Source organism: Crotalus tigris, unplaced genomic scaffold, assembly GCF_016545835.1.
Source record: "Crotalus tigris isolate CLP2741 ecotype Arizona unplaced genomic scaffold, ASM1654583v1 scf7180000017552.641344, whole genome shotgun sequence".
Taxonomy (NCBI): Eukaryota; Metazoa; Chordata; class Lepidosauria; order Squamata; family Viperidae; genus Crotalus; species Crotalus tigris.
The window spans coordinates 608,409-625,909 of NW_024096470.1; the positions used below are offsets into that span (position 1 = coordinate 608,409).

The 17,501-nt window shown below is 42.9% G+C and overlaps 1 protein-coding gene across 1 annotated transcript; it reads left to right on the forward strand.

Moving 5' to 3' along the window:
• The first annotated feature begins 2,015 nt into the window (after positions 1-2,015).
• LOC120309534 (cytochrome P450 2J6-like) lies at positions 2,016-16,759 on the forward strand. The gene is made up of 9 exons (XM_039346867.1): positions 2,016-2,138; positions 4,798-4,957; positions 6,216-6,365; positions 8,936-9,096; positions 10,593-10,769; positions 11,870-12,011; positions 14,184-14,371; positions 15,704-15,845; positions 16,569-16,759. Exons 1-9 carry the CDS (start codon positions 2,016-2,018, stop codon positions 16,757-16,759), a joined length of 1,434 nt encoding a protein of 477 aa, XP_039202801.1.
• Positions 16,760-17,501: the final 742 nt, after the last annotated feature.

Sequence of the window (17,501 nt, forward strand, 5' to 3'; positions counted from 1 at the left end):
GCTTATCTCTGTTTCATAGCCAAGGAAGCCAGAGTCATCCAAAGATGCTTTCGTAGTCATGTGGCCAGCATGACTATACATCCGAGGTACAGAGAATGCTGCTACCTTCCCACTGAAGTGGTTCTTATTTATCTACTTGCATTTGCATGCTTTCGAACTGCTAGGTTGCCAGGACCTGGGGCAAAAATCGGAGCTCACCCAGTCATGTGGTCTTGGGTCTCAAACTGCCAACCTTTTCATCAGCAAACCCACCATTTAAACTGCTAGGCCACCGCGCCCCACTCTGTTGTGATAGCCAGTCTCAATAAAAGTGGTTTCAGCTATCCTGTGGAATTAATTTCCTGGTCTGGTCTGATGTAGGAGATGACCAGGCTGAGCCTGAGGGAGGTGTCAAATGTATCATCAGTCATGAGTCCCTGTGCACCCCAAGAGATCTACGTTGAGCTCAGTACGAATTCCTTTCTTAACTCCTGCTGTTTTCTTTTGGCCATTAGTAGTTCAGATTCTTGTAGGGAATTTAAGCTTGCAAATAATAATATTAATAATAATAATAATAATAATAATTCAAACAGACAAGCACCTGCAACATAACACCCCAGACTTAACAATTGTCGATAAGAAAGACAAAAAAGTTTGGATAGTGGACGTGGCAGTGCCTGGAGATAGCAGAATAGAAGAGAAAGAACTGGAGAAGATAACAAAATACAAAGACCTACAAATAGACATAGAAAGACTGTGGCAAAAGCAAGCAAGGGTAGTACCAATAGTCATAGGCTCCTTGGGTGCAATCCCCAAACAACTGGAGCACCACTTGAACACCATTGGCATCGACAAATTCGCTATTAGTCAATTGCAAAAGGCAGCCTTATTAGGAACTGCTTCCATCCTGCGACGATATCTGTAATACCATCAAACATCCACATCTGCCTATCCCAGGTCCTGGGTAAGGATTCGATAGGTAGACAAAATGCCAAATCCAGTCTGAACATCTGGCTGACTGTGCGATGATCGATAATAATAATAATAATAATAAAGTTGGAAGGGACCTTGGAGGTCATCTAGTCCAACCCCCTGCTCAGGAAGGAAACCCTATACCATTTCGGACAAATGGCTGTCCAGTCTCTTCTTAAAAACTTCCAGTGTTGGAGCATTCAACGCTTCTGGAGGCAGGTTGTTCCACTGGTTAATTGTTCTAACTGTCAGGAAGTTTCTCCTTAGTTCTAGGTTGCTTCTCTCTTTGGTTAGTTTCCACCCATTGCTTCTTGTCCTGCCTTCAGGCGCCTTGGAGAATAGCTTGACTCCCTCTTCTTTGTGACAGGCCCTGAGATATTGGAACACGGCTATCATGTCCCCCCTCGTCCTTCTCTTCATTAAACTAGACATACCCAATTCTAGCAGCCGGAATTGGGTATGTCTTTATACTCATCGGAATTGTCTGAATCCCCTGATTTCTCTGGCGCTGGACATCTCCCTAATGAGGTTGATGGTTCTCAACTCATCCAATTCTTTCATCCTTGAAGATCACAAGTCCACTAACACAGTGGTCTTTAAAGAAGAGGGATTGGTCACCTAGCTGGCATTTTGATCCATTTGCTGATCAGATGACACGATTCTTTTGGGCTTGGCAAACGTAGCATCACGTCACTCTTCCAACTCTACCTGGCATGTAGAATATATTGCCAAATTCTCTTCCCTTCAATTATGCAAATTATGCAATGATCATCCAAGCATCCACGCTGCTGATCTTATTCTATTATAACAGGTTTGGAGACAAGCCATTCCTTTCATAACTGAATGTGGTGTAAGAAGTGTTGTTTACATTTTTAACATAGGGAGTATAAAAGGCTGAAAAACAGAGTCACCCTCTCTCAGGAAGACAAAATCTACTGGGGAAAGAGATCCAGCTTAGCCAGCTTGAGGTAGAACAAGGGAGATTTAAAAAAAAAAAAAAAAGCAAGCAAAAAAACATGGAGGAAGTTGGAAAATGGTTGTTTGCTTTGTTCCTGACTGCAGTAATGTTGTATTTCCTGAAACAACTGTGGTCCCGCAGAAATTTTCCACCTGGGCCTTTTCCACTTCCATTCATTGGAGTCGCATGGCAGACTGGAATCCGAGTAACTCCGACACTTTTAACCAAGGTACTGTGTGATTTAAATCATGATGTTATTTAGCAAAGAGAATATTATTTTCTGCCAGGTCAGTAAAATTTTCTGGAAGGTAGTGATGGAAACTGGCTTAGCAGAAATGCTTCTTGTTTCATTCTCCAGATACTGAGCCAATATGATAAAATGGCTCCGTATCCTTTAATCATGATTTAATCATGATTATCTTCCCACCGGTATATAATGACCCTTCTGCTCCTCTACCTGTCTAGCAATAATCAGTTATTTTCTTATAAAATAACAAATTGACTGCCTGCATACTTTGCTATGATTAATGTGCATATTCAAATAGAAGTAAGTTGTGTGTAAACATGTGTAAACTTATTTTGTTCGATTTTATTATGATTTTATAGTTTAATAATTTGGTTTAACAAGTTGATTTTCTATTTTTATGTTGGTTAGCTGGGCAGAGTTATTTGATTAAGATTGGTGTGCATATAAGTTTGGAAGATTAATAGTAAGATTTAATCTATCATCTCTCTCTCAATGAATGAATGAATGAATGAATGAATGAAATACTATTAAAGAATTAAAAACAAAGACAGCACTATTCAAGGTTGTGCCTTTCATTCTGTTTACTAATCCTTTAATCATAACTAGAACAGCATTACATGATGTTGCATTCAGACTAAAAGCCTAAAGAGATTTTAACATCTCAAGGTGTTTTCTTTTCATGTAACTTAATTGTTCATTTGGCCCTCACTGTTCCAGTATTTCTCTCAGAAATTACAGAAATAAATTTGCATTATCCTTAAATTGTGGACCAGTACAAGGATTCTTTTTGTAGGAACTGATTTTTATGGTTTTTTTAAAAGTTCTTTCTTATGTACAAGAAATAAGTAGTTAAAAATGAAGTACAGAATACAAAATACAAGTGGATAAATAGCAAATCTGGAATTTTATGATACTAATATATCCAAATTTCATTATCAGAAGTTTATAGCATTTTTATACCCATTTGCCAGTGAAAATGCAGTATCCCTATTGAATTTTAAACAAAAACAAATTGGTTAACAATTATTCAAATGATTAAAACCAGAAGTAGTAAACAATGTGCTCTACCGATTCTATTAATTACACAGTGTTAAAATATAAGCTTTAAAAGCAAATTTGGGGTATGACACAATTCCATGCTTAATATTATGAAAGTTTCCATTCAAACTTAAATTCTGAGTTGGATTCACTTTTTAAATTCAAAATTAGAATTAACAGAATAACAGAGTTGGAAGGGACATTGGAGGTCATCTAGCCCAACCCCCTGCTCAAGCAGGAAACTCTATATCATTTCAGACAAGTGGCTGTCCAATCTCTTCTTAAAAACCTCCCGTGTTGGAGCACCCACAACTTCTGGAGGCAAGTCGTTCCACTGGTTAATTGTTCTCACTGTCAGGAAATTTCTCCTTAGTTCTAGTTCGCTTCTCTCCTTGGTTAGCCTACAATTTGGTTAGCTATTTTTCTAAAAAAGCAATCCAAGGTCTTTTCCAATAAAAGGAATGTAAATTCCTTGCTTCCTGTAGCACGTACAGTGATAATTTAACAGTGATATTTTGAAAGAGTGTATGATTTGATAAAACTTAATAAAGACATCTCAGATTGCAATAGGATGGCATCATCAGGCTAGGAACATCAACAGTAAAGATGTAATTTTCTGATGGTTTATCTCTAGCAGCCTGTCCTGCCTATCTTGATTTCTTCCTTAATAATTTCTTGATTGTTTCTTCCCTGATTGTTTATACGGTGCTATTTACTGCAAGCAAACATTCAGGCATAAGGAAACAATAGGGTGTTGTTCGTCCATCGATTTTCGATGAGGACCTTGACATCTTGTGTCCGTAGGTGGCTGATAAGACCGATGGTAGCACGGAATGTTCTACCACATACTGAACAAAGAAATGTAGACACTGTTACTTCAGCATTTACAGCTCTGGCTTTGCAGAGTGCTCACTTCTCTTGTGCCAAGATTGTCCCTCTGTGTTCATATGTCTGGCAACCCTGGTACACCAAGGTGCGCCATGTCGGTCGATCATGCGCCAGAAGTCCCCAAGAGATGGTGTTAATATCCAGGGACTTGAGAGAGGCTTTCAGCGTGTCTTTGTATTGCTTCTTTTGTCCCCCGTGCAATTGTTTTCTTGAGACAGCTCGCCATAAAAGAGCTGTTTAGGGATGTGATGATCTGACATCCTTACAACATGGCCTGCCCAGCGCATCTGGGCTTTCATCAACAGAGTGTAAACTGATGATAGGCCTGCTCTGGAGAGGACATCTGTGTCTGGTATCTTATCCTGCCACCGGATCCTCAGAATTCTACGAAGCAAGTCATGTGGAAGTAGTTCAATTGCCTAACGTGCCTCCTGTATACTGTCCAGGTCTCAGTAGCATACATCAGGGTAGTTAGCACTGCTGCCTAGTAAACTTTAAGCTTAGCAGCAAGGCAACCAGGACTGAACGCAGTGGTGGGATTCAAATATGTAAACAACCCGTTCTCTGCATGGATGCCGCTTCCAGAAGTCCGTTCTGAGCCATTCTGGGCAACAAAAAAATTAGCTACCGGTTCTGCTGAACTGGTGCAAACTGGCTGAATCTCACCGCTGGCTGAATGTCATATTTTCATTTTCTGTTTTGATTCAAATGGCAGCTGGCTAAGCGATATGGAAACATCTACACAATATGGTCGGGACACATGGCTATAGTGGTCTTCTCTGGATTTCAGGCAGTCAAAGAAGCCCTCATTCAAACTGAAGATTTTGCTGAGCGACAAATGACTCCCTTTTTTAAAGAGGCCTTTAAAAACAAGGGTAAGTTTTCATGAAGCTTAAGGGGTAATTTATCTGGTAAAATAGAGAATTTGCAGATTGGGGTAGATGATATATATCAGTGGTGGCGACCCTATGGCACGCGTGCCAGAGGCGGCACTCAGAGCCCTCTCTGTGGACATGCGCGCCATGCCCCAGAGATGGCAACCGTCCCTCTTCAACCAGCCACCCGCTAACTGGCTGAGGTCCCACATGGCCGGATGCATCCCAGCACCCATGTGCTCGCTGGCCTCTGTGTGCGGGGGCAGATGGTGTTAGGCAGCAGTCACCCCGGCCCCTGCCTCACCTTTCCCTGTGACAATGGCACTCCAGCCCTACCTCACCTTGCCTCGCCTCACCCCGCAGAATGAGCCTCCTGCCCATCGCCCCACCTGCCAGAGACCCCCTGGATCTCCCCAGCCCTGCCCGGCCCCCACAGACGTCCATCCCCACGAGCAACATCAAGGTGATCACACCCACCTTGGCCACACCCACCCAATCTGCCATGACCACAACAGCCATGCCCATCCAGTGGGCCACGCCCACCTGGCACCCGGCGATAAATAAGTGGGTTTTGGATTGCAGTTTGGGCACTTGGTCTCTAAAAGGTTCGCCATCACTGATATATATTATAAAATAAAATAAATAAATAAGAGCGAGCGAGCGAGAGAGAGAGAGAGAGAGAGAGAGAGAGAGAGAGAGAGAGAAAGAAAGAGAAAGAAAAAGAAAGAAAGAAAGAAAGAAAGAAAGAAAGAAAGAAAGAAAGAAAGAAAGAAAGAAAAAGAGAAAGAGAGAGAGGAGCACTGAGAAATCAAATTGCAAATTCTCATCACTATGTCATCACAAAGAAGAGGGGATCAATCTATTCTCCAAAGCAGGACAAGAAGCAAAACTCATTTTTGGGGAGGGAAAAAATGAAATAGTGTTGTAGACTTTTGGTTTCTCTGCCATTGTTCAGTATAATCCACGAGATTTCAGAGCAGATCTAGTCTTATTCTGGCAGTCCCACTTGTACCAGGCAGAAGCTGATTTTGCATCACTGATCCTGTTTTTCGCTGGAAAAAAAAAGAGGGATCTCTGAGATGGCCAAGTAGAATTTGCACGAGAACACACTTCATCTAAGCCAGGGTAATTCTGGGACTTGAAGTCCACAAAGTCTTGATCTTGCCAAGGTTGCAGACTCCTTGATCTAAGCTACCTAACAATATTTTAGTGATAATTTTTGTGAGCATAATGACTCACTCATTTCTTCTGGCTTCAGGTATTATATTTTCAAATGGTCAAAACTGGAAGCAACAAAGACGGTTTGGCCTAATCACTATGCGAAAACTTGGACTTGGGAAGAAAGGCATGGAGAATCGAATAGAAGAGGAGGCCCATCGGCTGGTGAAAATCTTTGCACGTGCAAAAGGTATCCTGTCTACAATCTCTGCATGCTTCAGAATGATATATCTGGTGTTTCATTAATACAGACTACAGAATAACAGAGTTGGAAGGGACGTTAGAGGTCTTCTAGTCCAACCCCCTGCTCAAGCAGGAGACTCTATACCAGGGCTTTTCAACCTTTTTACCCATTGTACTACTTTTAGGATATGGTAACGTCTGAGTACCGCCAGTCGCCTAGCAAGGTGTCAAAAACTTGATGAGCCAAAAAAAAAAAAAAGGAAAAAAGTGATAAAGTACAGGTAGTCCTCAACTTACAACAGTTCGCTTAGTGACTGTTCAAAGTTAAAATGGCACTGAAAAAAGTGCCCCCCAAGCCACAGCCGAGCAAGGTACCTGCCTGCCCACCTGGCGGCGCTCTTCCTCCTGTCCGAGGTTTTCATTGTTGTGAGCATTTCTGTTGAGAATTGGTGGGGGGGTGTAGGGTGGGGGGGAGAGGTGTTTGGTTTTATTCTCCCGTCTGCTGGGTGGTTGCAGCAGGTTTTGGTCACTTCACATGACCCTGGGACACTGTGACTGTCATAAATATGAATCAGTTGCCAAGCATCTGAATGTAAATCACAAGACCCTGGAGATGCTGCAACATTCCAGCTGATCAGCGCTTCTTCTGGGCTCAGCAGAAGTGCCAGGATCAGTGCTGCTTTCCAGCTGGAGCCTGGTGCTGATCCTGGCGGTTCCATTGAGCCCTGACAGCCTCAAAGAAGTGCTGATCCTGGTGGTTCCGCTGAGCCCTGACAGACCTGCAACTCCAGCCATCTCCCTCTCAGGCTTGTGCAGTGCTGCCACCGGTTCAGCTCATTCCCTTCCCCCACTACCACTTTTTTAGGATGGTCGCGTATCACCTGCCAGGTGCCAATGTACTACAGATGGTACCCGTACCACTGGTTGCTCTATACCTTGCTCTATACCACTCCAGACAAGTGGCTCTCCTGTTTCTTCTTAAAAGCCTCCAGTGTTGGAACACTTTTGGAGGCAAGTCATTCCACTGATTAATTGTTTTCACTGTCAGGAAATTCCTCCTTAGTTCTAGGTTGCTTCTCTCCTTGATTAGTTTCCATCTGTTGCCTCTTGTCTTGCCTTCAGGTGCTTTGGAGAACAGCTTGACTCCCTCTTCTTTGTGGCAACCCCTGAGATATTGGAACACTGCTGTCAGGTCTACCCTAGTCCTTCTTTTCATTAGAGTAGACCAGTGATGGCAAACCTTTTAGAGATCTAGTGCCCAAAAACTGTGCTTCCCTAACCCCGTTCCGCTCTGCCCCTGCCCCCGCTCCATCCCCCAGCCTTCCCCTCGCTATGCCTTGCCCCACCTGCCCGCAGGGCCACCCACTGCCTCCACGGCCCACCGTAGCAGATCGCCCAGGTGGCCCAGCAGCGTCATGGCAGCCACGCCCTCCGCCCGCATTCCACAGCATCATCTACATGTGACGGGGTGCGAGGGTGGAATCTTGTCTCTGCTGCCAGGTGCTTGGCTGCGCTGCTCCGTACGGGCTGTGGCCAGGGCGGCTCTCCTCCTGGGGGGCTGCTGGTAAGGAGTGGGCCATGGGGGGGGAGAAGCTTTGGTGACGGTGCGCATGCCCACAGAGAGGGCTCCGAGTGCCACCTTTGGCATGCATGCCATAGGTTTGCCACCACTGGACTAGACGCACCCAGTTCTTACAACCGTTCTTCATGTGTTTTAGCCTCCAATCCCTTAGTCATTTTTGATGCTCTTCTCTGCACTCTTTCCAGAGTATCAACATCTTTTTTATATTGAGGCTTTATATCAAAGCTTTTTTTTCTAATCAAGGTTGATCCTTTCCATGTTCCTCCTGACCACATGAACTGTGTCCCAACTGAATGCAAGGCCTGTAACAGGGGAATCTCTTATTCTTCCAGACAAAGACAAGAGTCAACAATTTCACTGTATCAGTCCCTATTTTGATAACCTAACTGTCCCGTGGCCCGTTTTTTTTCTAGCCTTTCGATGAAAGAGCCCTCTGCAGGGTCCCCTACTAACCGAATGGTTAAAAATAAGTGTTGTTTGATGGGTTCCCAACTACAGGTAGTCCTTGATTTACAACCATTGGTTTAGTAAGTATTCAAAGTTATAATGGCACTGAAAAAAAATGACTTACAACCAGCCTTCACCCTTAACAACAGTCACAACCTCCCCATGGTCACGTGATCAAAATTGGGACGCTTGGCAACCAATATGCATTTATGACGGTTGCCGTGTCCCAGGGTCACGTGATCATCCTTTGTGGCCTTCCCATGGGGCTTCTGACAAGCAACCTCAATGGAGGAAACTGGATTTACTTACTGGCTTTATGATTCACTTAACAATTGCAGTGATTTGCTTAACAATTGTGGCAAAATTGGCGGAGAGTCACTTAACAACTGCCTTGCTTAGCAATGGGAATTCTGATCAGAACTCTATACAATTGTGTACAGGTACAACCTGTACCGCCTCCCTTTTGTCCTGAAATCCCACTGACAATATAAATAGTTAAAATCAGGATAATATCAGTCTGATGGTGATTTTTTATTTTTAATTTCCAGAACAGCCACTGGATCCTTCTTTGCCTGTCACCACTGCAATCTCCAATTTGATTTGCTTTATGGTTTTTGGATACAGATTTTCTGCGAAAGATGAAAAATTCCAGAAAATGTTAATAAACTTGAATTGCTATATGAAATTTGGAGGCAGCTTTATTTACCTGGTGAGTTTTCTTCCAGAGACCCTGACTCCATCCTCCATCCTCTTGCTGATGATTTTTATTATGAAGATTCATTTATCAATGTAAGCAAAAGAGGCCGGGGTTTTAAAAAGAGTTTTAGCTGTGGAGGGCTACTGCAAGGTATCAGGAAGGCAGCTTTTTCAAGAACTCGCTGAGCCCTCCATGTGCACCTCTTCAGGTCTCATCAATTTCCTGACAGTTAGAGCAATTAATCAGTGGGACGAATTGTCTTCAGAAATTGGGATCCATGACAATTTTCCGCAGCCAATGTGCCACAGGACAACTCGCTGTGGGACAAGTGTTATACTAATATCAAAGAAATGTAAAATGTAAAAAAGATGTTGAGACTCTAGAAAGAGTACAGAGAAGAGCAACAAAGATGATTAAAGGATTGGAGGCTAAAACTTACAAGGAACAGCTGCTGGAATTGGGAATGTCTAATGAAGAGAAGGACGAGGGGGGATGTGATATCAGTGTTCCAATATCTCAGGGGCTGCCCCAAAGAAGAAGGAGTCAAGCTATTCTCCAAAGTACCTGAAGGCCGGACAAGAACCAACGGGTGGAAACTAATCAAGGAGAGAAGCAACCTAGAACTAAGGAGAAACTTCCTGACAGTGAGAACAATTAACCAGTGGAACAACCTGCCTCCAGAAGTGGTGAATGCTCCAATACTGGAAGGTTTTAAGAAGAGACTGGACAGCCATTTGACTGAAATGGTATAGGGTTTCCTGCCTGAGCAGGGGGTTGGACTAGATGACCTCCAAGGTCCCTTCCAACTCCTCTCCTCTCCTCTTCTCCTCTCCTCTCCTCTCCTCTCCTCTCCTCAGGTTGTTCCATTGGTTAATTGTTCTAACTGTTAGGAAATTCCTCCTTAGTTCTAGATTGCTTCTCTCCTTGATTAGTTCCCATCCGTTGCTTCTGACCCCCCCCCTCTTCTTTGTGGCAGCTTCTTAGATCTTAGAGCACAGCTCTCATTCAATTCTGCCTGCTGGCATCCAGAAGTGGTTTACCAAATATATATAATGTCATGTGTCTGATTAACGAAACACTTCAAAGAACCTTCAGGCATTTTTTTAACCTAAAAAGCCCTTATTAGTGTTACAGAGATGTCAGCACGGCATGGTGAAAATGCTAAGATCTGAATTTTCCTTCCCTTTGCACATAACATTCCAGGCATTTCCCCTCCCCTATTTTGGGGTCATGATTCACATCTTCCAATTAACTCGGAGGGCAAAGATTCACTTCCATTCCTTTTTCCCAGGCTTTCCTTATATTCCCTGTCACCTGATTTAACTCTAAAAATACCAGACAGTTCTGCATATATTGTCGAAGCAAGAATTAGCGGCCTTGGCATATAAATGACATAGCCTGAAGACTTATGAATTAGTCAGACAATATTATCAAAGTGGTAAATTCAAATAATTGGCTGATGACGTCATTGTGATAGAATTTCTCCCACCACCCCCTCTTTCCTTTAGTTGTATGAATTGTTTCCATGGTTGATGAAACATCTTCCTGGACGTCACCAGAGGGTGTTCCGGGCTTTAAACGATGTCATCTCATTTGCCAAGGAAGAGGTCGAGAAGCACAGGGAACTTCAGTCACTGCACGACCCCCAGGATTTCATTGATTACTATCTTCTTCAGATGGACAGAGTAAGTGTTGGGCATCCTGGAAAGAAATTTTTTGTGGGTCTTCAGAACTCAGAAGGGCATCCTATTTTGCTAAGGACAGCATACCGAGCAATCTTGCTGTGTTGTTCACATGTACAGGTACTCCTTGACATACAACCATCTTCTTAGTGACTGTTTGAATTTACCACGGCACTGGAAAAAAAGTGACCTATGACCATTTTTCACCCGTCAACCATTGCAACAGCCCCATGGTCATGTGATCAAAATCCTGATGCTTGGCAACTGACTTGTATTCATGACAGTTGCAGTGTCCCGGGGTGTGTGTGTCATGTAATATTGTGACCTTCTGACAAACAAAGTCAATGGGGAAGCCAGATTCACTTAACAGTCATGTCACTAACTTAACAACTGCTAGTGATTCACTTAACAACTGGGGCAAGGAAGGTCGTACAATGGGGCAAAACTCACTTAACAACTGTCTCGCTTAGCAATGTAAATTTTGGGCTCAACTGTGGCCATTCCTTCCTCCACCTACTGTTGCTTGAAGCTGGTTGCTAGAATCCTGCAGGCCTGTGTTGATTAGTTAATTTACGACCTTTTTTTTTCACGCATGCAACCACTGCAGCATCCCCGTGGTCACATGATCAAAATTCAGATGTGTGGCAACTGGTTCATATCTATGACGGTGGCAGTGTCTCCCTGGGGTCATGGGATCCCCTTTTGCGGCTTCCTGACAACAAAGCCTGTGGGGAAACCAGATCCACTTAACAACCATGTCATTAATTTAACAACTGCAACGTTAATGGGGAGGAGGCCAGATTTGCTTAAGGAGTGCGTGGTTCACTTAAGAGCTACAGTGGTTTGCTTAGCTATTTAATGGAACTGAAGGCAAAGCAAGGGAGGGTTTAAAGGTGGTTAACTGAATTAAATATCCTTTTTAGTCGGGTTTTGACTTACTTTACAACCGCCTTGCTTATCAATTCTGGCCCCAGTTGTGGTTGTAAGTCGAGGACTACCTGTTAAAGATGTCTTCTACACAAGGAGGACTTTCCTCCGACACAGCAGTACGTGATGAATTGGGATTGTTAAGTTGATTTCATATTTTCTATTATCTACAACAGAGCAAAGGTGACCCTGAGTCTGCTTATGATGAAGAGAACCTAGCTCAGTGCATTGTTGATTTTTTTATCGCAGGGACAGAGACCACGGCCACCACCTTGCAGTGGGCACTGCTACTCATGGTGGCTTACCCGGAGGTCCAAGGTGAGACTCGTAGATTGCACAGGCGTGGAAGGCTTCTCTCAATCCTGAAACTGTTGCTTTTATTTCAGTGACAGATTCCAAGACTTCCTGCTTGAGTGGATGAGGAATAATTGCTCATCTCTAACTATAAAGAGGACATTCAAAACCCATAAAAATGCTATTTAATGGAACTGAAGGCAAAGCGAGGGAGGGTTTAAAGATGGTTAACTACATTAAATATCTAGAACTAAGGAGAAATTTCCTGTTAGAACAATTAATCAGTGGAACGACCTGCCTCCGGAAGCTCTGAATGCTCCAACACTGGAAGTTTTTAAGAAGAGACTGGACAGCCATTTGACTGAAATGGTATAGGGTTTCCTGCCTGAGCAGGGGGTTGGACTAGATGACCTCCAAGGTCCCTTCCAACTCCTCTCCTCTTCTCCTCTCCTCTCCTCTCCTCTCCTCTCCTCTCCTCTCCTCTCCCCTCCCCTCCCCTCCCTTATCCTATCCTATCCTATCCTATCCTATCCTATCCTATCCTATCCTATCCTATCCTATCCTATCCTATTCTATTTTTTGATATATATTTGATATGAATATGTATTTTTTCCTATTTTCCCCCCCTCCTACATCAGATTTTTCTCTCATTCTCGTAACAATTGGGCTACCTAATCTGAGCTGTCAATCTGAGCTGTCAAAATCCAAATCTTTACAGGATGGTCGTACTCTTTGCTGTCATCTATTGGTTGTCTGGATTTTGCAGCCCAAATATATGGCGGCCCTTCACAAGAGTGAATACACAGAATGTGGATCCTAGAATTCTTTCCAGGTCATGACATCAGTTCCATGGCAACTCAAATGTCATGTGATCATGTGACTGTGACTTTTTTGCTGGTTTCCAACATTTTTTGCAAAAAAAAAAAATGGATTTAGGAATTGAAGTCCACCTATCTAGAAACTCCCTAGGGGTAGGCTAAAAAAGGTGCTTTTTCAAAGGGCAACTAGTTTTTCTTTATTTTTCCTTGAAGATGTTTCGCTTCTCATCCAAGAAATTTCTTCAGTTCTACCTCATCCAAGAAGTTTCTTCAGTCACAACTGAAAAAGCCTCTTGGATGAGAAGCGAAACATCTTCAAGAATAAATAAGAAACTTTAATTGCTTTTTGAAAAAGTACTGTGGGAAGTCAGCCCCCCAGAGAAAGAAATATTTTGGAAATATTTAAGAGGCAGAAAAGCATGCTCAGTTTTCTTTCTTAATAGCCCCAAGTCTCCCTCCCCCAAGCAGAAACCAGCTCTGTAGAAATGCAGATGTAAATAATCCAGGAAGGTTGAAGCTAGAAGATTAAGAAGATAAAGACATCTAAAATCTACATACCCCACCCAGATTCTAAGACAGGACATAATAGGATTAACCCACAGATGCCAAAGGGCACACTCAGACTCAGGTCAAAGTTCATGCCACAGGAACAACTCCAAACAAAAGGCTCCAGAGGGTATAAAACCCCACTCCCTACATGTGCTCTCTCTCTTTTCTTCCAGAGCCATCTTTTTGTCTGGCTCTCCTCTTCAATAAACTGCAACCTTCTTTCTAAAGCAGTCACCAGGTTGGTTATTCCTGGCTTGGACTGAACCATGATGAAGACTTTTCCTCTAACACAGTGGTTCTCAACCTTTCTAATGCCGCGACCCCATAATACAGTTCCCCATGTTGTGGTGACCCCCAACCACTTATACATCACCGGGTGCCAGGGGCATGGCCAAAGAAAAGGGGGAAAAAAATGGCGGACAGCCTTGTTTGGCGACCCCCGTGAAATGGTCATTCGACCCCAAATGGGGTCCCGACCCACAGGCTGAGAACCACTGCTCTAACAGTACCTTTGGGTCAACTATGACCTGGATGACTGGGAATTTCCATAGACGTTCCCGAGGGGTAGATCTACCACCTTATGCTTTGTCATCATAGCTCAGTTCTTAATCAGATTCTTTGTGAATTATGTTCCACGTTCTTCATTGACTGCATCGATTGTAGTGGAGTATCTGAGATACTTTAAGATGAGATTGGACAATCATTTGTCTGAAACGGTATAGAGATTCCTGCTTGAGTAGGGGGTTGGACTAGAAGACTTTCAAGGCCCTTTTCAGTTCTGTTCCTCTGTTATTCTGTTATAATTTTTCTTTTCTATTATGGCCTTCAGAGAAAGTCCGCAAGGAAATAGAAGATACATTGGATCCCACCCATTCAATCTGCTATCAAGATCGGGTGAAACTCCCATATACCAATGCTGTGATTCATGAGGTTCTCCGTCTGAAATATGTCTTAATTGTTGGTGTCCCCAGGCAAAGTGCCAGAGACGTGAACCTCTATGGATATCACATTCCAAAGGTACGGGAGTTGATACTAGAACAATGAACATACCAGAGGACACTTCCTTTAATAAGGAATTCAGTGCAGTGGACATGTTGAAAGTTGAACCCCCCCCCTTTTTAAAAAAATCTGAAAGTCAAGAAATTCATGTATTGCATGCAAGTAATGATTCCAGTTGCTGGGAAACATAAGCCGAAAGATTGGCCTCTGTTTTCAATAACTTGAAAAAACTTTATTGCAGTCATTAACCAGCAGAATTTTTCAGTAATATACTCTGACATTTTAGTGATCGAGATTAACTGAAACCTGCTTCGTTATTCGATGAGAGCAGCATTAGATTAATTTAACTTGGTTATTGACTTAATCCATTTTCTGTGTTTTACAATTCCTTTCACCACAAGTGACAAAAACAGGCTAGGTTTCCATACCACTCTAAGAATCCCCAAATCTAATCAAAGTTAAGACAGACTAGCTACTATATTGCATGTGGTGGGAATGTGGCTACTAAGCCTGTAGCTGATCTGGTTAAATGCTTTGTATGAACACCGTCCATGAGATGTTGTGGTTAGTACTGATGCTCTTCATAGGAGAATTCCAGTTCTCTGCAGGTTGCTGCTACTCCTTTGCACAAAACCATCATTTTTTTCCATGTAAAAATGGTGAATAATGGATTTTCAGCTGACATTCAAGGAACAAATCTTGAAATAGGAATGGGAATGCAGGAACTGGTTTAGCTTACATTTTAATCAAGTTGACAGTAGGAGATAGCTATTATCCTTTTTACATAATTAGGGGAAATTTGCTAGGAAGAGACCCAGTTTGATCTAGTGGTGAAGGCACTTGGTTAGAAATTTGGAAACTATGAGTTCTACTGCCACCTTGGACATGAAAGCCAGCTGGGTGACTTTGGGTCAATCACCAGGAGACTGAATTCTAGTCCCACCTTAGGCATGAATGGTGCCTGGGTGGCTTTGGGCAAATCACCAGGAGACTGTGAATTCTAGTCCCACCTTAGGCATGAAAGTTGCCTCAATGGCTTTGGGCCAGTCACCAGGAGACTGTGAATTCTAGTCCCACCTTAGGCATGAATGGTGCCTGGGTGGCTTTGGGCAAATCCCCAGGAGACCGTGAGTTCTAATCCTGCCTTAGGCATCAAAGTCAGCTGGGCAACTGTGATTCAGCTCAACCCACCTCACAGGGAAAATGGGAGGAAGACGGAGTATTATATATGTTCACAGCCTTGCATTATGTATAACAATAAATAAGTAAAGGTGGGATGGAAATAAATACATTAGGAGGCTCTAGAAACGTCATCAGCTGTGTACCGAGATGCATTTCTTCCTCCTTCAGGGGACTTTGGTTGTTACAGATCTGAACTCGGTACTTTATGATCCCAAGAGATGGGAAACTCCTGAACAATTCAACCCGTACCATTTTTTGGACAAGGATGGGCATTTTGTACCAAGAGAAGAATTTTTGCCATTTGGAGCAGGTAAATCTGAAGCACGTTTTCCAGAATATTTAGATACAGTAGATAGATAGATAGATAGATAGATAGATAGATAGATAGATAGATAGATAGATAGATAGATAGATAAAATGATAGATAGATAGATAGAGATAGATGGATAGATGGATAGATAGATATAGAGATAGATAGATATAGAGATAGATAGATATAGATAGATAGATAGAGATAGATGGATAGATGGATAGATAGATAGATATAGAGATAGATAGATATAGAGATAGATAGATAGATAGATAGATAGATAGATAGATAGATAGATATAGATCAGTGTTTCTCAACCTGGACCGGTTTCTGAGGTGTGGACTTCAATTCCCAGAATTGCCCAGCCAGCCTTGCTTGCAAGGCTGGCTGGGGAATTCTGGGAGTTGAAGTCCACACCTCAGAATCTGGTCCAGGTTGAGAAACACTGATATAGCGAGAGAGAGAGAGAGAGAGAGAGAGAGAGAGAGAGAGAGAGAGAGAGAGAGAGAGAGAGAGAGAGAGCCTTTATTGCCATTGTTTCATGTGGGCAGAACAGCACACATTAAAAATGAAATTTAGTTGCTTCCTCTCAGAGTGTACACATACACAACACACATTTCATATATAATACGAATCAAATTCCTTGGTTAGGACTGAAACTAGAAACGTTGGCAAATAACTGTCCATCACTTCTAACCTCCTTTCCTTATCTTTGCACTGCAGGGCCTCGGGTGTGCCTGGGTGAGCAAATGGCCAGGATGGAGCTCTTCCTTTTCTTGACCATCCTGTTGAGGTCCTTTAAGTTTCAGCTACCAGAAGGAGCCAAAGGACTCAGTCTGGAACCCATTATGGGATTATCATTGCACCCTCAACCCTACAAACTTTGTGCTGTTCCTCACTGTAGGACCCCGTAAAATCAAGACAATTGCTCTCAGTTTGCATGTTGGCCTTTACCTCTAGACTGAAATTCTACTCCGAGAGCATTGCTCGGATTTGTTTGTCCTGGAGTTTTCTCAGAAATGTCCCTAACCCTTACCATTTGTTTTATTTTCATGCTGTTCTTTCTTCTGAAAGAGATGAGACTGGTATACAAAACATGGTACCGTATATGCCAGTGTATAAGACGACTCGGCGTATAAGACGACCACCGTCTTTGACGCCGATTTCAGCGCTTGCGGAAGTCGTCTTATACGCCGGCATTTACGGTAAATACAATCTGCTGTAAAACTATCACAGTTAAGTCATAAACAATAATGCAAAATCGTACAAAACAAAACAAAAAAAAGAGGAACAGAACAATGGGAATTCTTCAATTTAGTAAACGGGCCACTTGGTCCCACTGGGGCCATTGTTGCTCTGCTAGTGCACAGGTGAAAACCATGTTTTTAATGATGTTTAAAACAAGACAGAAGTAATCCTCGACTTACGAGCACAATTGAGCCCAACATTTCTGTTTGTGAGTTTTGCCCCATTTTTACAACCTTTCCTGCCAAGGTTGTTAAGTGATCTCTGCAGTGGTTAAGTCAATAATATGGTGGTTAAGCGAATCTGGCTTCCCTGTTGACTTTACTTGTCAGAAAGTTGCAAAAGGGGATCCCATGACCCGGGGACGCTGCAAACGTCATAAATATGAACCAAGTTTGCCAAGCGTCCAAA